General features: G+C 36.2%; 1 protein-coding gene and 1 non-coding gene across 2 annotated transcripts in view; both read left to right on the top strand.

Annotated features, from left to right (window-relative positions):
• MRPL3 (mitochondrial ribosomal protein L3) overlaps positions 1–22,388 on the top strand; it is a 42,514-nt gene that overhangs the window by 10,143 nt on the left and 9,983 nt on the right. The window contains exons 5-6 of the mRNA XM_019024200.4: positions 4,600–4,699; positions 6,936–6,996. Of these exons, the coding sequence (XP_018879745.1) occupies positions 4,600–4,699; positions 6,936–6,996 (161 nt within the window). The remainder of the gene's footprint in view (positions 1–4,599; positions 4,700–6,935; positions 6,997–22,388) is intronic.
• Positions 15,318–15,454, top strand: LOC115934198 (small nucleolar RNA SNORA58). Its single transcript, XR_004070020.1, has one exon. It is a non-coding gene; the product is annotated as a small nucleolar RNA SNORA58 (small nucleolar RNA).

Genomic DNA, 22,388 nt, shown 5'->3' with positions numbered 1-22,388 from the left:
AAAATTGGATGATAATCAAGAAGTATGTTTTACCTTGGTTCTATTTATGGTTTAGTCTAAAAAGTTACTTAGGATAAAATGTTTATATATATTGTCTGTTTTGTATTACTAGAATAGTAAAGGATTTTCCTCAGAAGCTTCCAGATATGCTTAAAAAGCTGGCATTAACAAAATAATATGCTTTTAAAATCATGTGGAATAGGTGAATGTCAAAAATAAACTTGAAGTCCATTCTAAAATTTAATAAATCTGAATTTTATACATCAGGAAAATAATTTCAAGGAGCCATACTGTTAAGTGAAAATTTTGTGTTTGCTCTTGTTGCAGAAGTGAGTATGATTGAAGATGAAAAGCAGGGGACTTGATAATAGTGGTGTCGGGTGTTAGTGTTAATTTCAGCATGTAGGAAATAAAATAATAGAGAATGATTGGAATGAATTTGTGTTATCACTCTTGTGGAGGAAAGGATAGCTTCTTGAGAGAACTCTGTGAGGTATAGAACAGTCTTCAGTGGACATCAAAGTAGAGCTTCTCGGCATTTGTTGTAGGCTCCACTGGAGAGCCCCAGGGGGATTCCTGGTAAGTTGTAGACTGATCCAAAAATTAAACTGTGTGCTTACAGGCCAGTGCCACCCAATTTCATGTCAACTATAGGCAACTGAGTAAGTTATAAGTACTAATGGTTTACATTTTAAACTGAACAAGTAACTAAAGTTTGCTAAGTATTCACATATCATGTTCTACAAACAAGTCAGACTCTGCAGGCACTTCATTGGAATTTGGGGGAAGGATACTTTGTTATTATCAGTGTCATCTTGAGTTGGTTAGGGTTTTTTAGTTGCTGCTATTCTTGCTTTTTGAAAATTACAATTACTATTGGTTTGGTTTTATAATAGTTTCTTGCTGATTTGTTCGTCCTCAGAGCAAGTCATGATATATCTCTTAGGCCTATACTTTTACAGTAACTAGACCTGAAGATTGAGGCCACAAACACAGTAACGTCATGTTCCAAGAACTGATGCAGCAGAAGAGTAGAAAAGTGGGAGGAGTTAGACAAACTTTATACCCAGATGGTTGCCTGTCCTTTATCTTCTGTTTCTTTTCATCGTTGGTTTAGCCCACTTCTTTATTGTCTAACTTGCCACTGTGCTTAGCTGTAAAGTTAGAGACACAGATGAATAAAAAACAGCCTTTACCATCCAGGTGCTCACAGGTCAGCATGCTGACCAACATTTGAGTAGATAAGTGTATGGTGATATGGACAGTAATTGAGATATTCCAGTGTCTAGTGTTGGCATAGACAAAGGAGCAGTGTGCTCTGGTAAGGCTGCTCAGAGAGGGATCTGGATAGGAAATATAACTGAATTTAGTACTAGAGACATGTACTTATATTTCCCAGTGTGAAGAGTGCCTCTTTCACCAGAATAAAACCAACACAGATACATCTACCTGCTGTTCCCTCTTCCTCAACTTTGAAGCTTTGGAGATGCAGGGTAGGGAGGAGATCACAGATGAAGAGAGTGGTGCAGACAGATTCAGGTAAGCATACATGGAGTACCATAGCCATTGGGGGCCTGCGGGTTCTTCATTTATGGTTAGAAAGTTGAGGGAGAGCGAACAGCAGGAAAATAGATGTACTGTGTTATATTGTGATGAAAGAGGCACTCTTCACATCAGGAAATAAAAAGTGGCATAACTTTTTTGTCAAGTCCTATAGCAATCTATATCGAGTCTTAAGAATTAAGGTGGGGGGAAGACCCAGGAATTATAAGAAAATAAGATGTCCATAGGTTTTGTTTTTAGTGGCACTGGTTGTAGTGATATTTACAATAGCAGGACAGAAGGCAGGAGTGGAGAGCAGACAGCAGGATCTACCAGGAGCTGGGGATATAGCAGCAACTAAAGCAAGTCTCTGCTTTCAGGAAGCTTAGATTTGGGTAGGTTTGGGGGTGAAATGGGGAGGCTGTTACGTAGAACAGGGGTCCCCATCCGCCGGCTGTAGACTGCTCTGTGGCCTGTTAGGAATGGGACTGCACAGCAGGAGGTGAATGGCAGGTGAGTGAGCATTAGTTACCACCTGAGCTCTACCTCCTGTCAGTCAGATCAGTGGCAGCGTTAGATTCTTATAGGAGCGCAAACCCTATAGGAACTGTGCATGTGAGGGATCTAGGTTGCATGCTCCTTATGAGACTCTAATGCCTGATAATCTGAGGTGGAACAGTTTCATTCTGAAACCATCCCTCTTGCTGCCTCCACTGGTCTGTGGAAAAATGGTCTTCCGTGAAACCAGTCCCTGGTACCGAAAAGGTTGGGTACTGCTGACATAGAAACCGTAAAAAATGTGTATCATGACACATGGAGATAAATGCTTTGAAGGGTAATACTAAAAATATAAAGGATTTTTCTCGGAAGCTTCCTGGTATGCCTAAAAAACTGGTATTAATAAAATAATATGCTTTAATAAAAGCAGGCTGAGGGGATAAGTGACAAAAAATGGTGCTATTTCAGATTGAGTAATTAGACAAGGTAAGTTGATATTTTGATTGATACCTGAATAAGTAAGGGAGCCAGTCATGCAAAAATATGGCAGAAAAGCATTCTAGACAGAGGCAATAGGATGCGCAAAGATCTTGAGGCCAGTGTTTGATGTGTTCTTGGGCCAATAAGGGAGTGCATTTTTTCTGAAGCAGGGTGAGTCAGGAGGAGAGTAAAAGATGAGGTCAGATTGTGTAGAACATTTTAAACCATGGTAAGGACTTAGGACTTGATTCTGTAAGAAGTAGAAGCCACTGTAGATATATGATATGGCTTGAGTTTTAAAATGATAATGCCAGCCTGTGAATTGAGAACAGACTAGAGAGTCAGAAGTGTGGAAGCTTGGAGACCAGTTTGGAGGCTATTGAAATAATCCAGGCAGAAGATAGTGGATGAGGTTGACATTGGGATGGGGTGGTAAGTGGTTGGCGTGGGCTGTATTTTTAAATAGTCTGGAGGAATTGCTGATGAATGGGATGTGGAATGTGAAGAAGAAAAGAATCAAGGGTGACCTTAAGATTTTTGACCTATACAGCAGCATTATGGAGTTGCCTTTTTTATTGAGATTTGGAAGAAGGCCTGGGAAGGGCAGGCTTGGTGAAGGGAGTTGAGTTCAGTTTTAGACACGTTAAGCTTAAGTTTCTATATGACATTGAAGTGGAGATAATGACTTGGCAGTTGGACATGTGAATGTATAGTTCAAAGTAGAATTTGGAATTGAAGTTAGAAATGTGCAGACATTCACATATATGAGAACCGAGAGAGTAGTAACTGGAAGCCAAGAGAAAGTCTTCCATGGAGAGAGTGGTCACCTGTGTTAAGCATTGCTGGTAGATTCAGTAAAATGAGTATCAACCAGTGTGGTTGACCGTATGGAGATCCTTGGTGAATGACAAGCACTTTGCATTGAGTGCTAGGAGCTGAAAGCACTGATTAAACTGGGTTCACAGAATGGGAGGAGAGAAAGTAGACTTGGCAAGTCTTTCCAGGAGCTTTGCTGTAAGGGGGAACAGAAAAATTAGCTAAAGAATATGTGGTCAAGAAAAAGTTTGTTTTAATATGTGAATTATTGTGACATGTTATGTATAGTGATAGGAAGTTCCATTAGAAAGGGGAAAAAATGAAGATTTCTTAGAAGAGAGTGGGGACAATTTCAGGAGGAAACCATTGAATAGGTGAGAAGGGGTGGGAATTAGTGCTTTTAATAAAAGTATGGAGAGCTCATCTATCAGCATGATTTCCAGCCCTAGTTTGACACAGAAATCATGTGAGGTGCTTGAAAATTAGCAATGCCTAGACCCCACACTAGACGGTGAAATTACAGTCTCTAAGCAGAGGGCCCTTGCCGTTGGCATTTTTTAGAAGCTCTCCATGTGCATCTCATGTGTAACCTAGAGTGGGGTGGGAGGATAGTACTGTTAATATATTAGCGCTGGTATAGACAATTTGATTTGGCAAAAGCATGGAGAAGTTCTCTTAATTCTTTTATTTGATCAACTCAAGGGGAGGAAGAGGAAACAGTGCTGAAGATTTTAGAAAAGGATGTGACTTAGTTTCCTTATAGAGTGTGAAAATGATTTAACCAGAGATATGTAGGTATCTCTAGATATAACCAGGCCACATTTGAGATTCTGAAGTTTGTGGTCATAACATTTAAATGTAACATACCGTGTTTTCTTCCAGTTTAGAATAAGTGCAGAATAGGCAGAGAGTTGATTTTTCGGGGTTTGGGTTCTTAATTCAGACAGTCTCCAGTCAGAATTTAAATATGAGCACAACTCTTTATTTTCCTGCAGAACAGAGGTCTTTCCCATTGTGCTATATTTGAACACTATGTACATGGTTGGAACCTAAGTAGTAAGATTATTCAAAGAGATGTAATAAAATATAGCTATAAATCTCACCTCCCTTAAATAAGGGGAATTGGGTGCCCTTTGTTCATTAAGGAATAAGGTATGCTTTGATTTATTTTCTGGGGTGTTAATAACTTGGTTTAGATCTCTATGCATTCAATTCCACTTTTAATATTCAATGTATTACTTATATGTGCTGCTTTTCCTCTAGAAAGCTACATCCATATTGGAATTTTACCGGGAACTTGGATTGCCGCCGAAACAGACAGTTAAAATCTTTAATATAACAGATAATGCTGCAATTAAACCAGGTAATTTGAGGTTGGGGAGAGGAGGGAGGTAAAAATACCCAAATATGCAATTTGTTTATTGTCAGCCCTTTCAATAAAGCTACATCTAAAATGCAAAGTCTCAAACACTTACTTTTAAATACAAAACTGTATCTCATTTTGTTTTGTTTTTTTTTAGTGGAAAAACCTGTAGATAACTCTTTGCTTTCTGTGAGAGAGGGAGGAACACTTTTATTTTTAATGTAGAGAGAGTTTAATATTTGAAAAAGCCACCTCAAAGAAATACACTAACTTTTAAAATTCAAAGATCGTTGTTCACAGGCTGGCATTCATGAAAAATAGCCAGGCTCTTGCTTAGATAGAAGAACTGGAGAAAATATAATAACAGAAGGGACTGACCATAGCACCTCAATGTAAAGATTCTTACTTAAAATTTCCAAGATATTTTGCCTAATCCGTGGACTGTCAAAGAGTAAAGATTTGGCATATGATTATATTGGCTCATATGGTTAGCAAAATATAACATTTTGATGTCTGAACTTCAGAAAAGCTCCCTGATCTCTGAACTTGAGTTCTGACAAGAAGACAGTAGAATGCTGTTTTAAGATTTGGTATTTAATATCTGAACTAAACTGCTTTAAGTAAAATACAGTTGCAGTAGGCTTTTATTGGTGTGACAGAGGGTCAGCCTTGATATAAGGTAGAATTAAAAGTATTCTTTGAAGTTAAGATTTTGCAATTTTAAGGCAAGGTAAATGGAATTAAACAAATATAAAAATTAGTAGAGGTACTTGGGCCATTGTATATTAGAATAGTTTATAATGGAAATACTTTAAATATAAAGGGATAGTTCTAAAATATTTGGTTGTGTAGACAGTTCTGAAGCACTTTTTAATATTCTCTTTGGTATTAACACATCTAACTTTCTTAAACTCTTTGTTTATGTTTATGATAAAGATAAAATTAAGCCACATTAACTTTTGCTGTAGCTCAAATCATACAAAATTGTTTTTGGGGTCAAAAATGGTCAAAAATCAGCAATTCAGCCTCATAAAAGGTCACTTAATTTCTTTTTAAAAAATACTATTTTTGATTGACAAATCATAATTATATACATTTATGGGATACAGTGTGATGTTCTGATAATATGTAGACAATGTGGAATGATTAAATGTCTATATTTTCTTCATTCAAGGTTTTTCTCTGCCTATATAAATCCAGGTTGGGTTATAACTTAAAGGAAATTCCCCCCCTGCAATCTTACAGCACTTTGCTGCTTGTATTAAATAAACTATAACTATAAATAAACTTTCAGTTACATTCTCTACTACAGTGGTTTCTGCCATTTAAAAAAATGTATCTTATTTGATGATGTTAATGTTTATTCTTCACCAAGATAATAAATTTCTTGCTGTCAGGGGCCATGTCTTATATTCTTATATTCTTGAATTTCTAGCTACACGTATTTGTAAGTGCCCTATAAATGTTTGCTAATTGATTGCCAAATAGTTCTCGTAAATGTTACTTTCAAGTTTATGTAAACAATATTATGAAGGGCTTTGATTCATCACAAAATTTAAAACTTTTTAAAATAACATTTCCCAAGTACATTTAAAGTAAGACTTTATTTGCATACAACTAGTTTTGTAAACGTTTCTATATAAAATTTAATAAGAGTATCTATAAAGGCAATTTTTTGCTATTCTAATTATCTAGGCATGAACTGGAGAACTATAGTTTATTGGTACAATGAAGAGTTCACCCAAAATCTGATATGTAGAGGCTTTATATAGATGTCATACATACCATGATCATTACACACCATATGAGGGACTTGGGTTCAAGTAATTGTTTCCTGTTTGTCCAATGGGTGCAAGATATTTAATGAAGCCCCAACATTTTTTGGTTATTCTTGTTTTTGTTTTCCCAATGTGAAAACAAGAAACATATCTTAATTTAGTATACTGTTATTCACTAAAACAACCAAGAATCATCAAATTTATGTGTTTGACAGCAAGAACACTGTGTTGTCATGGGAATCACTCATTTCAAACAGCACCACTTTTGGTCTCTGTGAAGTCAATCAAAAGACATATCTGTTGAATAATTGCATTGTTTGGATGTTTCTAATTGCAGAAGAGAATCTCTTACCATTTTTGAAATCAGCTAGAAGCCTTCCTGGATATAGTTTATGTTGAATAAAGTTGTTTCTGTGCTGTCAAATTTCATATTGATTTTTCATTTTCTTTTCATAAAGGCACTCCTCTGTATGCTGCTCACTTTCGTCCAGGACAGTATGTGGATGTCACAGCCAAAACGTAGGTCCTCTTAGCAAGTTCTCTTTTCCTTTTGTTTTCATCTATTAAAAGAGAACAGAATAAGTGAAAGAAGTACAGTCTTTCAAGTCAGTGAATAAAGGATAAATATATTTCTCATTCTGATTTCAAATCTTTCATGTTACCTACACTGGTTTTTAAATTGTGCCAAATTAATTGTATGTAAAGAGTTCACATCAGGTTATAGCTTTTATTTTTATTTGTTTTTTTTATTATTATACTTTAAGTTCTAGGGTACATGTGCACAACGTGCAGGTTTGATACATAGGTAGACGTGTGCCATGTTGGTTTGCTGCACCCATCAACTCGTCATTTATATTAGGTATTTCTCTTAATGCTATCCCTCCCCCAGCCCCTCACCCCTGACAGGGCCTGGTGTGTGATGTTCCCCGCCCTGTGTCCAAGTGTTCTCATTGTTCAGTTCCCACCTATGAGTGAGAACATGCGGTGTTTGGTTTTCTGTCCTTGTGATAGTTTGCTCAGAATGATGGTTTCCAGCTTCCATGTCCCTGCAAAGGACATGAACTCATCTTTTTTTATGGCTGCATAGTATTCCATGGTGTATATGTGCCACATGTTATTTATCCAGTCTATCATTGATGGACATTCGGGTTGGTTCCAAGTCTTTGCTATTGTGAATAGTGCCACAATAAACATATGTGTGCATGTGTCTTTATAGTAGCATGATTTATAATCCTTTGGGTATATACCCAGTAATGGGATGGCTGGGTCAAATGGTATTTCTAGTTCTAGATCCTTGAGGAATCGCCACACTGTCTTCCATAATGGTTGAACTAATTTACACTCCCACCAACAGTGTAAAAGCGTTCGTATTTCTCCACATCCTCTCCAGCAGCTGTTGTTTCCTTTTTAATGATTGCCATTCTAACTGGCATGAGATGGTATCTCATTGTGGTTTTGATTTGCATTTCTCTAATGACCAGTGATGAGCGTTTTTTCATGTGTCTGTTGGCTGCATAGATGTCTTCTTTTGAGAAGTGTCTGTTCATATCCTTTGCCCACTTTTTGATGGGGTTGGTTTTTTTCTTGTAAATTTGTTTGAGTTCTTTGTAGATTCTGGATATTAGCCCTTTGTCAGATGGGTAGATTACAAAAATTTTCTCCCATTCTGTAGGTTGCCTGTTCACTCTGATGGTAGTTTTTTTTGTTTGTTTGTTTTTGTTTTTTGTTTTTTGTTTTTTTGCCGTGCAGAAGCTCTTTAGTTTAATGAGATCCCATTTGTCAATTTTGGCTTTTGTTGCCATTGCTTTTGGTGTTTCAGTCATGAAGTCCTTGCCCATGCCTATGTCCTGAATAGTATTGCCTAGGTTTTCTTCTAGGGTTTTTATGGTTTTAGGTCTAACATTTAAGTCTTTAATCCATCTTGAATTAATTTTTGTATAAGGTGTAAGAAAGGGATCCAGTTTCATCTTTCTACATATGGCTAGCCAGTTTTCCCAGCACCGTTTATTAAATAGGGAATCCTTTCCCCATTTCTTGTTGTTGTCAGGTTTGTTAAAGATCAGATGTTTGTTTCTTCAACATAAATGATAATTTCATTTCTTTTGATGCCTCAGTTTTCTCCTTTTTGTTGCATGATAATTCTGCAGGGATTATTCTGACTAGGAACCCTCTGAAAAATATGCCATTGTTTACAGATGCTCTGGGATAGGTTTGTAATCACAGAGATTGAGCCAGAGCACCTTTTATCAAAAGAAACTGGGGGAGTGCTAGTATCACTTTCCTTCACACGGTTAAGATGCATTCTTATTAGTTTCAAATATAGGTCATTGCAAAAGCTGCTGGCTGCTTTAATAACCTTCATTTCGCTATTTAGAAATGAAATGTGGGATAGATTGGTAATAAGATGAGTCTTCTTTTTAAAGAGATTGTAAACCTGTCCCCCTTTTTTTTTCCTGCTTCCTGATTATCATGAACTTGTTCCTAGTTACAAGAACCCCTGAAATCACTGGTTCCTTGGTAACTCTGTTTTGCATTCCTTTGGCAGAACTCAAAATATTGGAGCTTAAAAGCTTTGATTTGGTTAGTTGGGGAAATACGTGTGTTGTAAATCAGATTATTTTACTTGTTAATTTTTGAATTATTGCATATAAAATGCCACATAGTAATTTTGTTAATTTATACACAGTTAATGTTGTGTGAATTCCATTGTGTATTTTATACAATATGGGATATTCTAAGAAACCATGCAAAGTCAGAGGCCTTTGTTAACATTTGCCTTGTGGCTAGAGCCTAGCTTTTCAAATGCCTATCTTCAGTGAATGCTTTCATCTCATATGCTTCTGTTTGGTTTCCTTGGCTTCTTTAAAGTGATTTTTAAAACTTTAGCTGCCTTCTTGTAAGCATAAAGTAAAAGAGGAAAACTTCTGTTTTTTGGTTTTTTGTAAGATCATTTTCATAGAAAACAAGATTATGTAAAGCCATGCACCAGCTTCAGGATTAAATAGCTGGTAAGAGTTGGGGGAACAACCAGCCCTGGAATTTAAAGTAGTGACAGTCAACTCTGGAGAAGTGAGGACCTCCATTTGAGAAGATCACCACTGTTGTATGGGCTACAATACAATATTCTGTTTAACTTTTACTGTATTAACAGTGGGGCAGGGTTTTCCTCACATGTGTGTGCATATCTTCATGAGGTATTTATTACTTACGTGAGAATGAATTGGACTTTATTTGACCTTTTGCTAAATGTTACCAATAACTATAGCTCTTGTAGCTGACATGTTATTATTGCTGTAAGGTGCTTTTAATTTTAAATGCTTGTAAATTTATAGGATTCGTCGTCCTTCTCATCTGGAACTGTTTTGAATTTCCTCTGAGTGCAGCATTGTATTCCCAGCTGCATACAGCCCTAGTTGCCACTGCCTCTTCTCTCTGCCACTGACTTCCCACGTCTGTACATGTACACATACATGTGCATACATTTGTTTAACTTTTTTTTTCTTTTTTAAACTCCTCTCTCTACTTTCCTTAATGCATTTAGGAACTTTTCGGCTCTATCTTCTGGATATTAATCCTGTTAGAAGGGTGAACACTAGGGGAACAATATGTGCAATGCCATGGTTAAGGGAATGATGAAAGGACATGGATTTATAGGCTGGAGCAGTGGTTCTCATGCTTGAGTAGGCTTTATAATCTCCTGGAGGTTTAGTTGAGCACAAATTGATGGACCCCACCCACGGAACTTCTGATTCTGTAGGTCTGGGGTTAATACCTGAGAATTTGCATTTCTACCAAGTTTCCAGGTGATATAGATGCTGCTGGTCCGGAAGCATACATTGAGAACCACTGGACTGGAAAATAGAAGCTCATCAGTTAAACCACTTTTCCTCCTCACTCCTCTACCTAGCACAGAATTCAGAATGCCTTTCTTTCCTTAACTCTGCTTGAATTATAACATACAAACATCTGTTTAAAAGCAAGCAAGTTTAATGTAATTAAAATAACATTGCCAATAAAAGTGGGTATTTATTACATTTTAGTTAGCATAAAACTGAAAACTAGTCTGTTTAGTAATTGGCTTCATTATCTTTTCATTACAAAAGAGAAAAATCTCAATCCCTAATTTCTTAATTTTTCTCATGCTGTAATGTATTTTAATTATCAATCTTCACTTATATTTTTAGTACTAGATTTCAATGTTTCAATGTTATACCTTCAACTTTAATTGCTGAGTTAAATGTACTTTAGAAATAACTAAGAAAATTTTTTATAGGAACAAACACTGTCTGCATTTCAAGAAAATAGTGTTAGAAGTATCTGTCTACCTCAGGAATGAAATTGTCTGCAGACAGTTTTTTAAAAAGTGGCCAGTAACCAACAGTAACAGCTTCTTGAAGATATACTTACAATTTTTAAGTGTTCCTTTTAAAATAAAATTTTGTTAGGAAACTTGCTTACATGAAAGATACATTGTGTTTACCTATACTGATGTTGGTTATAATTCTCTAGATAAATAGGTAAATTTACCAGTGTCACGTTAGGGTGTGAGGTGAATATATAATTTACCAGAATTCATTTTAATTTTTACTTGTAATATCAGCAATAGTTTTTCATCAAAAGGATGGTAGAAGACAAATTTTATTTAGATTGTATGGGGAAGATTTTTACATCTAATAAATAAAACTGCCTAGCAGAACATTTTTACATAGTTTTATTATACTATCAATAGATAATGAAGCCCAGTCTTTGAAATATGGCAGTTTATGTAATTCATTCCAAATAAAATCTTTAAACTAGCATGTATCATGATGTCTTTTCTCCCTGCCCCTACCCTGGGTACATTTTTAAGGTTTATGTTCTTGCTCTATAGTAGCAATTATATTCCATTGTAACTTTGAATAGATGATGGTTTAGAGTCTAACATTTTCCCATTCTTTCAGTCTCGATTATGAAGAGGGAACAGCTATAATGTATAAATAGTGAGTAAACTGAGGTATGACTGTTAATTCTATCCTCAACATAGGATGTTTAGCCCATTTTTTTTCTGTTGAATTCTGGTGGTGCTTATTATAACTTGTAAAAAAAAAAAAAAGGAAGAAAAGAGAGAAGAATGAAACAAAGAACAAATAAAAAGAAAACTAAAGATGCTTTCTGCTGTGGTTAGGGAGCAGTGTTAGGTATCTGCCTGAAAGGACTTGAAGGACAGAGATGGTAGTGATGCATTCGTAATAGCATGGAGAGACACTTCCTGCTAGGTGTCTTGTTGAACTTTGAATTCATGACAGTGCATACCTGAAGTAATTTTCCGTCTGGTTATCTGTAATTTATTTATTTACTTAAAATTTGAAGTCAGAAGACTTCAGGTACTTAAAATATTTTTTTCTTTCTGAAAGAAGGATAATTTAAAAATCTTGTCTACAAGTCTGGGCTGATTAAAACAACTCATATTTTCAGGAATAATCTTACTACTTTACAGTTGTCGGTGTCCTTTACCCTTTGGTCTCAAAACAGAAAAATAACTACTTGACAATGTTATCATTAGTAATAAAATTTTTTTTTTTTTTTTGAGATGGAGTCTTGCTCTGTTGCCCAGGCTGGAGTGCAGTGGCACGATCTCGGCTCACTGCAAGCTCTGCCTCCCAGGTTCACGCCATTCTCCTGCCTCAGCCTCCCGAGTAGCTGGACTACAGGCAACTGCCACCACACCCAGCTAATTTTTTGTGTTTTTAGTAGAGATGGAGTTTCACCATTTTAGCCAGGATGGTCTCGATCTCCTGACCTCGTGATCTGCCTGCCTCAGCCTCCCAAAGTGCTGGGATTACAGGCGTGAGCCACCATGCCTGGCCAGTAATAAAAATTAAGGGGAGTGGGGTGGAGGAGATTAGGTATTGGAGCACCTTGGCACATTTATTGAGATTCAGTTAGTTTGGATCCTTTCATTTAAATACCAAAATGTGTAACGAAGTATTGTTGCCTACCAAAGTCAAAGATGTTTAAACTGTCAACATGGGTTCTTAAAAGAGTAAAGACTTTGTGGGCTGTATACCTAGCCCAGTACACTGTTGAGTGAAGAGTGTCTACATACTGTCAGAAACTCTGCCCGCAAGCTCATTGTTCTAACTGGTAGATGTTTGTTGTAAACTCCGGAAGGAGAAAGCAAGGTATGTGCTGCCTTCAGGATACAGTTGCTGTGCTGTCCTGTACATTTTCAGTTTTATTTCATTTTTAACAAGTAACTTTATGTACTGGTTATTCAAAGCAGTACGTTTTTAACGTATTAGTGAAAGAATTTTCAAGATGAGTGATTAAACTATAGAGAGAAATAATCTTTGTAAAAATTAATCCCTCTTAAATCAGTCAAAATGAATGATTGGAGAGTGGTGTGTTGGGGTTATATTTAGTTGTTGGGTTAAAAATTTTATTAGTGGTCATCTATAGTTGCCTCCTTATTTCCAAAGCAGCGTGTTTTTACTCAAGCTCAGCAAAATTAAGGCCTAATAAGAGGCAATGTAAGGTGGTGGCTAAAAGCATGGGCCTTTCAGTAGCTCTGTGACCTAGATAACTTTGTTAATCTCTTTGCTGCTTCATTTTTAACATAAGAATAATTGTAAATGTACTTCATAGCCATATTACAAAGATTGAATAGAAAGCTCTTAGCTCAAGGCCTGGCACATAATAAATGCTCAGGAGTATTAGCTACTATCACTATTATTGATGTTGCTGCTTTGTAATTAGTTTCAATTTTAAAAAGAAAGATCCATGTTTTCCTGAATAGAAAATATCTTTCGAAATGAATAGAAAACATGACGTTATTAGGAATTCAATTCTGGTGTTTTCCAATACATTAAGTTTTGCCTTTATATTTTATGTAACAAAGTAGTAGCTTTACAAAACACTCTAGGTAATTTTAAGATCACATGCTATCTATTGTATCTGGAATTTGCAGAGTAATGAGGATGCCCTTGAAATGGCTTCATACCTCTCCGATTTGCTGGAATATTTTAATATTTTTCTTCTAATCTGTTTCTTGAGAGGCACTATGACCTGGGTTGAAAGCGTGGCTGGATGTTTCCATTTCCAGCGATTTGATTTTGGGCAAGTGGCTTAACTTGTGGGGATTTCGATTTCGTTATCTTTAACCTGAGGGTCTGAGGCTAAATGGTTTCTAAGGTTTCTTTCAGTTCTAAAAATCTGTTTCCAAAAAATAATTCCTTAGTTTTCCAAGTGGCATAACTCACCCTTATCTATACTAAAGAAATAATACATGACAGTAGATTCATAGCTCATGGCAATATGGCTTTCTAATCTATTGAAGAACATTATATGGCTGAAGACCTTCAGAAAATTTGTGTCCTTTCATGATATTGTAGAATTGTTTATTTGTGTTTTCTTTTTTGAGAAGAACAGAGTGTGCCCAGGACAACAAATGTGGTGTTCTGGGTTTATTTAGTGCAGTTGGGAAATTGAAGGAATCACTGCACAGTTGACTCTTTGTACTATTAAATGAGCTAGATTTGATGTCAGAAAAGCCATAAGCAGTGCACTCCTCGCACTCTTGTTGATAAAAATGTTCCCAGTTATTGATGGGAAGTTTATGGTTTTTAGACAGAAATCATATACCTGCATTTCAGGTCATGCTGTCACAAATTCATCCTAAAGAGTTACAGCTATACTGATATTCCATGCCACCTTCTAACTCTATGTGAATGGAACACCAAGCAACTGGAAAATTCCACCATGACTGACTTGTGGGCTCAGCACCTGTTCATCACTGATCAAGTAGGTTTAGACAGCAACACTGAATTGGGTAGAAATTGACTGCCACACTTTACAGGGATCTTCAGTAGAGATGCTATGTGGAAATGCAAGTAAGTAGGAAACATCTGAGTGAGTTTGCTGAAATGAGGAGAAGCTATAGTAAAAGATTAAAATGTTTGTGCCATATTAGTTCATCATGAGTTAAAAGCTAATCTTGAGGGAGATTGTCAGCTAGCTAATAAGCCTTTTATATACATGTAATATGTTTTGGCAAAAATTAATTCTTTTTTGTTTATTAGAATTTTTTGTTTGTTTTAAAACTAAGAACATTTGGATAGTTTGAATCTAAAGCATAGTAAAGTGATTATTATATCCTACCAGAATTTCTTTTGATGTTGATTTAGACATTTTGCTTTTATATTCAGTAATACTTTATCACAGTTAAAAGATTTTATGTTAATTCATTTTTTTGAGACGGAGTCTCGCTCTGTCGCCCAGGCTGGAGTGCAGTGGCGCGATCTCGGCTCACTGCAAACTCTGCCTCCCGGGTTCATGCCATTCTCCTGCCTCAGCCTCCCGAGTAGCTGGGACTACAGGTGCCTGCCACCACGCCCGGCTATTTTTTTGTATTTTTAGTAGAGACGGGGTTTCACCGTGTTATCCAGGATGGTCTGGATCTCCTGACCTCGTGATCCACCCGCCTCAGCCTCCCAAAGTACTGGGATTACAGGCCGTGAGCCACCATGCCCGGCCCGATTTCATCTTAATTCTAATCTGTTTTATAGGTTCATTTCAGCTCAGTGTTGATTTTAGCTAGAAACCCAGGTGAATCTCCATTTTCCTGTGAATCTCCATTTTACCATAACAGAGAAGCTGCTTTTTAAACCAGTAATTTCTTCACCTTCCCACCCCCAATTCTATTTATTAAATTTTAAAAATGTAGCCTGATTTGGGTGTATTCTTAAAGAAGTCAAGTGTCCTTTCTCCATATGGTACACAGTTACTGGTTTTTTGAGTGATATGTGTACAAGTCACTTAAACTTCTTACAGCATAAAGAAAGAAAGTGAAAACTTAATTTGGAGGGCATACTCGTAGACCTTGCCTGACTGTGCTCATGGCCAGGCAGGGGGGACAGTGTATGCAAGAATAATTTGGAGTTCCTGCCAGCTCTAAGCAGCTTCATCAGTGGCTGGATAAATTGCAGGACTCTAAACATTTCCCTGAAGAAAAAAAGAAAACTTAATTTGGAAATGGTTCTAATTGAAAAACCTCTACTTAGAGTATGGATTTTGATTTTTAAAAATTAAAAATCAAATATTTTGGGCTGGCCATAGTGGCTCACACCTGTAATCCCAGCACTTTAGGAGGCTAGAGTGGACAGATGACTTGAGGCCAGGAGTTTGAGACCAGCCTGACCAACATAGCGAAACTATGTAGAGATGTAGCGAAACTAGTAGAGATGTCTACTAAAAAGACGAAAAATTAGCCGTGGTTGCAGGTTCTACTTGGGAGGCTGAGGCATGAGAATTGCTTGAACATGGGAGGTGGGGCTTGCAGTAAGCCAAGATCACACCACTATACTCCAGCCTGGTAAACAGAGCGAGAGTCTGTCTCAAAAAAAAAAAATCGAATATTTCACAGGTGATGCAACTTGATATTGAATACTTGGTTGTTTTTTCATGACAATAGTGGGAAGATAGACAATGTAGTATGAAGGGTGTTAGAGGCAGAAGGAACAAAATGAACAAAGGCATGGAAGAGTGGCTTATTTAGGGACTCATGGAGTAATCTGCTATGACTAAGATTTTTCAGTGTTTGGAAGTCAGGTTGGATCCAGTTATAAAAAAACCTTATATATAAGCTATATATATTACTGGGGAACCATCTAAGTTTGTTTGCTTGTTTTTTTTAAAGCAGAGTACAAATTTATGTGATTAGATTACCACCTTGGGAATTCTGCCCTAGTGGCTATGAAGGATAACTTGAAGGAAGAGAGATGTTTGGTTTGTTTCTTAAGCACTGCAAGTGAATGGCTGAGGTACTTCCAATTGGATATGGTTGGTACATCTGTAGAATGGGATCATGGCAAAATTCTTGCCAGAGTGCAAGATTATGGAACTCCAGGTTATTACTAATAACTTCAGGGGTCTAAAAACTTTTTCTCAAAGAATGGGAAGTAAATATCTTAGGTTTGCAGACATTATGTTCTCTCTTGCCCGTGAGAGAACTAACTTATTCTGCCATTACAGCTCTAAATTGGAGATAGGCAATATGTAAATTAGTGTGCATGACTCTATCCCAATAAAACTTTATTTACAAAAACATACAGCCAGCACAGGCCAGTTTGCCAACCCCTCTTTTAAACCTTAGTGAGAAGAGAATCAGAGGCAGCAAGAGGAAAGAGATTTCTCAAAGAACATTAGGGAAGCAGGAAAATAGGGAGGAAATGATGACAATGGAAAGGAGCGGGACGTTAAGGGGTAGAGGAAAACCCTGTGGAGAGATTCTATTTTAAAAGATCCTATAGAAATCTAAACACCGATGTTAAGAAATTACTAAATTTTTTAGGTTGTGATAATGGTATTGTGGTTTTGTTCTTCAAAAGTATTCTTATCTTTTAGAGATCTCTACTGAAATATTTGTGAATGAAATGATAGGGTATCTGGAGTTTGCCTCACAATAATCTATTGGAGTTGTCAGAGGAGAGGAACAGATGAAAAAAATAAATAGGCCTTGAGTCGATTATTGTTCAACACTGGATGATGGATACATAGGGATTTACTGAGTTAATCTCTCTGCTCCTGAATATTCCTTAAAACTTCCATAATAAAAAGCTGTTTTAGTAAAAGACTTGGATTTGGGATTTGGGGATTAACCTCAGAGTGAATTCCAAAGAGTAATTGGAGAGGAAGATGGATTGCAGAGAGTGGATGGTTGATGAGAGAAGGAGAAGCAGTTTGTGTTCCAGTGAAAGAGGAGGAGGGATATGAAGGGAAAAGAAGGTAGGAGAATCCAGTGGCTTCTCAAGGGAGATACTCAGGGGATGGGAATTTTAGAGGAAGTTCTCAGAGGACACAGAATGGATGGGTTTAAAAGCAGGTATTTGGTCACTCTTCACCTTATGGACATTTCGTTTTATCCCCATAGACAAGTATATCCAGAATCATGCAATGAAAGGCAGTTTCTCACAAAGTAAAGAAATACATGATGGATTTATATTAAAACCTGTGTGTCTCCTGGTAGGCATTTGTCACAGTATAGCAAGGGAATACAATTCTCATAGTAAGAATCTCTAGAGATTTATAGAATTCAGCGGGAAACATTAAATTGTGCATTCCCTTCTGCAGGATTATTAGCCATACTTTTAAGCTTCTCCCCTTTTCTTCAAACCATCTTTTCAAACTAAAAGGCATGCCCATTATACAATAATTGGAAACTGTAGGACAGAAGAAAGGAGACTTAATCCCCTGTCTTCCCAGGACACAGCTATAGCCAGTAACAAATTTTACTCTGCTTCTCTAGACTGGGCGCTACAGCTAAATAATACACAGTTTCTACCCTTCGTGCACTGAAAGTGTACTGAGGGGAAATGGACTGAGAAGCAAGGACAATAATGTTTCCTAGATTAAATGGTACATCTGAATTTCTATATTTTAGTATAGATACTCTAAATAAAATACATCTTTTATGTCTTCTTAATTTTCAAATATATCTAACTAAAATTGGGATCTCTATGTTCTTTCCACTTTAAGCTTTCCTTTATTTGATTTTTTTCTGCTATGATTAATTAAAAACTAAGCAGAAAATGGGTAAGGGATATAAAATATAAAGTATGTTGTATATTATTTTTAGTAAAATGAAGATTTTATTTTATATGACCTGTGGAAACCTTTTACTTGAAATGTGTCTGGCTGTACTAAGTATAGATTAGTTCATTTCTTGCTTTTGTTTTATTTTTGTTCTCAAGTTGAGTGACAACTGAGAGTAGTATAAATACCTGTACCTCCCATGGATCAACAGGTACAGTCTGTTCTCCCTAATCTGAATTCAGCCAATAATTTGTCATGTTATTTGTGTTTTGTTCTTTTGTTTAAAGGTTACTGAAGAGGTTCTCATTGTACAGAGTATAACTGCATGATGTATTCTAGAGCTAGATTGAAAAGCAATCTGTAATTAGCCAACAGATAATTAGCACTTTCAGGATACCACTTTTATCTTATAATTATTTACTCTTAAATTGAGCTAAGTTATCTTCTGTAGTTCACCTGGCATGTGTTCTATTGGTGCATGCACTCATGCTCTCTTTTTAAGTAAGAGATCATCAGTTTTAAGAACACAGAAGTACCAGTAAACTTTCTACCAAGAATGGCCAATGTAACATGTTCATTTAGATTAGTGTTGCCAGTCTCTCTCTCTCCTTTTCTCTTTGAAGTGTTGTTTGCCAAATGATATGGTAAGTTCAAATTACTCTTTAGGTATTTCCTTTTCATTTTTAAATTGCCAAGCACTGTACTTTCCAACTAGGTTCTAAAATTCAATGGTAAGTGGAAACATTTGTTAAATTTCTAAAGCATAAAATATTTGATTATTCTCTTCTTAGATGTTAGTTTACATAATTAATAGTGGGTTTTTATTTAGTATGTGTTATGTTTTAGCTCTTTGATCAGGTATACACATTATCTTGAGTTTTCACATCCAAAAAATTATAGACACACTCTTCACGGGCTTAATGTGAAGAATGTGATGTAAGCTATGTTTAAATTATTCTTATAAAAGTAACTTTTGACCTATGATTTGATAGTATTCAGCTGTTAAGTTGTACATGTAATGTATCATTTTTGTTTTTAAGTTTGAGGTCTCACTATGTTGGCCAGGCTGGCCTCCCCTGACCTCAAGCAGCCCTCCCACCTCAACTTCCCAAAGTGCTGGGATTACAGGCATGTGCCACCAGACCCAGCCTTATCCTTATTTTTAGAGTGGATTTTTGATGTATTGAAAACAAACTGTATTATTCACATAGGCTTTCTTCAATCCATTGCTAATTGTTTGCTGAATGTATAGCAAAGTCCTTGTGGAAATAAGTTTGTTTTTATAATCTTTTTCTTTTTGTCCTCCTTGTAAATGGCCTGAACAGTACACTATATAATAATAGCTAACATTGGTGGGGTTAGAGAACACTCTGTTAAAAATATGTTGATGTATTATCTAGTAAAAGGTGAGAAAAATCTTCATTTTAAGAGTAAAAATATGTCACATGCCTGGCATGGTGGCTCACACCTGTAATCCCAACACTTTGGGAGGCCCAGGTGGGAGGATCACTCAAGGCTAGAAGTTCGAGACCAGCCTAAGCAACAAAGCAAGATCCCTCTATCTACCAAAAAAATTAAAAATTAGCTGAGTGTGGTGGCATGCACCTGTAGTCTGTAGTCCTAGCTACTCACGAGGTTGAGACAGGAGGATTGCTTGAGCCCAGGAGTTTAAGACTGCAGTAAGTTATCACTGTACCACTGCACTCCAGCGTGGTTGGCAGAGTAAGACCCTGTCTCTTAAAAAAAAAAAAAAAAAAAAATTTAAAACGTCTAGTACAGTCTGAGAATTTTTTCCAGTCTTTTTATTGTGTCATTTATACTGATATAATCAAAGACAAATTTTATTTCTAATTGACACATTGCAGTTGTATTTATGGGGTACAAGTTGATGTTTTAATATGTGTGTATATTGTATAATGACCAAATTAGGGTAGTTACGGTACCTGTTACTTCATGCGTTTATCATTTTTTTGTGGCGAGAGCGTTCAAAACCATTCCTAGCTATTTTGTAATATATAATAATTTACTGTTAACCATAGATAACCCTAGTGTACCATAGAACACCAGAACTTATTCCTTCTATCTACCTATTAACCAACCTCTCCCCCTCCTCCTCATTCCCATCCCCATCCTCTCCCCAGTCTCTGGGTAATCACTGTTGCACTCTCTACTTCTATGATAGCAACATTTTTTAGATTCCACATGTAAGTGAGATCATACATTATTTGTCTTTCTGTGTCTGGTATATTTCACTTAACATAATGTCCTCCAGTTTCATTAATGTTGTTGCAAATGGCAGGATTTTATTTTTTTATGACAGAATCATATTCCATGTGTATATGTGCCACATGTCCTTCATTCATTTGTCTGTTATTGGACACTTAGGTTGATTCTGTATCTTGGCTATTGTGAATGATGCTCAATAAATATAAGATATCTCTTCAACATGTTGATTTCATGTCCTTTGGATATCTACCCCATAGTGGGATTGCTGGATCATATGGTCGTCATATTTTTCATGTTTTGAGGGATGCTTCCATTCTGTTTTCCATAGTGGCTATACTGATTTATATCCCCACTAACAGTGTATGTGTTCTCTTGTCCACGTTCTCACCAACGCTTGTTTTCTTTTGTCTTTTTGACAGTAGCCATTCTAACTGGAATGAGATGGTATCTCATTGTGGTTTTGATTTGCATTTCCCTGATAATTAGTGATTTTGAACATTTTTCATATACTTGGCCATTTCTTTGTCTCTTTTTGAGAAATGTGTTAAGATATTTTGCTCATTTTTTAATTGGGTTACTTGGGGTTTTTTTTTTAGTTGTTTGAGTTCCTTTGCAGTTATTTTAGGTTTTTTTGCAGTTCTTTTAGTATATATTTTAGATATCTCTTGTCAGATGTAGTTTGCAGATGTTTTCTCCCATTCTGTAGGTTGTCTCTTTGCTTTGTTTCTTTTGCTGTGCAAAAAGCTTTTGAGTTTGATGTAATGTGTCTTTTCTTTTGTTGCCTGTGCTTTTGAGGTCTCATTTAAAAATACTTGCCCAGCCCAGTATTATGAAGCATTTCCCCTATATTTTCTTCTAGTAGTTTCATACTTTTTTTTTTCATTAAGTCTTTAATCCATTTTGAATTGATTTTTGCATATGGTGAGAGAGAGGGGTCTAACCTCATTACATGTGGGTATTCAAGTTTTCCAGCACCATTTATAGAAGAGACTGTGTTTCCCCAGTGTGTGGTATTGCCACCTTTGTCAAAAACCAATTGCCCGTGATGTGTGAATTTCTTTCTGGGCTCTCTGTTCTGTTCCATTGTTCTGTGTGTCTGTTTTTATGCCAGTAGCATGCTGTTTTGGCTCCTGTAGCTTTGTGTAGTATGTTTTGAAGTCAAGTAGTATGATGTCTCCAGCTTTTTTATTCTTACTCAGGATTGCTTTGGCTATTCATTGTCTTTTGTGGTTCCGTATGAATTCTAGGATTATTTTTTCTATTTCTGTGAAGAGTGTCATTGGTATTTTGATAGAGGTTGCATTAAATCTGTAGACCACTTTGTATAGTATGGCCATTTTAGCAGTTCTTCCAGTTCATGAACAGCGGATAGCTTTCCATTTACCCACATCCTCTGCAGTTTCTTTGATCAATGTTTTATCATTTTCGGTGTAGAAATCTTTCACTTCCATTATTAAGTTTATTCCGGGGTATTTATTTTTTCGTAGCTATTGGAAATGGAATTGTTTTCTTGATTTTTTTTTTCAGATAGTTCACTATTAGTATATAGAAACACTACCAATTTTTATATGTTAATTTTATATCCTGCAACTTTACTGAATTTATTCTAACAGTTTTTTGGTGGAGTCTAGGATTTCCTGTATATGATATATCATCTGCAAATGGGACAACTTCTTCCTTTACAATTTGGATACCTTTTATTTCTTTCTCTTGCCTAATTGCTCTAAGACTTCTAGCACTGTGTTGAATGGAAGTGGTGAAAGTGGGCATACTTGTCTTGTTCCTGATCTTAGGGGAATCGCTGAAAGCATAACATCAGTATGTTTGTCATATATGGCCTTTGTTGTTTCAAGCTGCATACTTTCTATACCTAATTTAGTGAGCATTTCAGAAACAAACTTTAATAAATTCTTTAGCTTTAGTGTTGTTTGCTTTCTACCTGGATCATGGGGTTAACAGAATTTGAAAATAGAGTGATTTCATTTTAAAAGGAGATTTTAGATTAGTAAGAAATTGTTACTCTCTGATTTTATTTCTCCATTTGTTTCTTCTCAACCCTGAGATGAAGATCCTTCTGATATCTTCTAAGATAGAATTTGTTCAGCATTTAGAGCATT

This window comes from Gorilla gorilla, chromosome 2 (assembly GCF_029281585.2).
Source record: "Gorilla gorilla gorilla isolate KB3781 chromosome 2, NHGRI_mGorGor1-v2.1_pri, whole genome shotgun sequence".
Taxonomy (NCBI): Eukaryota; Metazoa; Chordata; class Mammalia; order Primates; family Hominidae; genus Gorilla; species Gorilla gorilla.
This window is presented reverse-complemented; position numbering and strand designations above follow the sequence as displayed.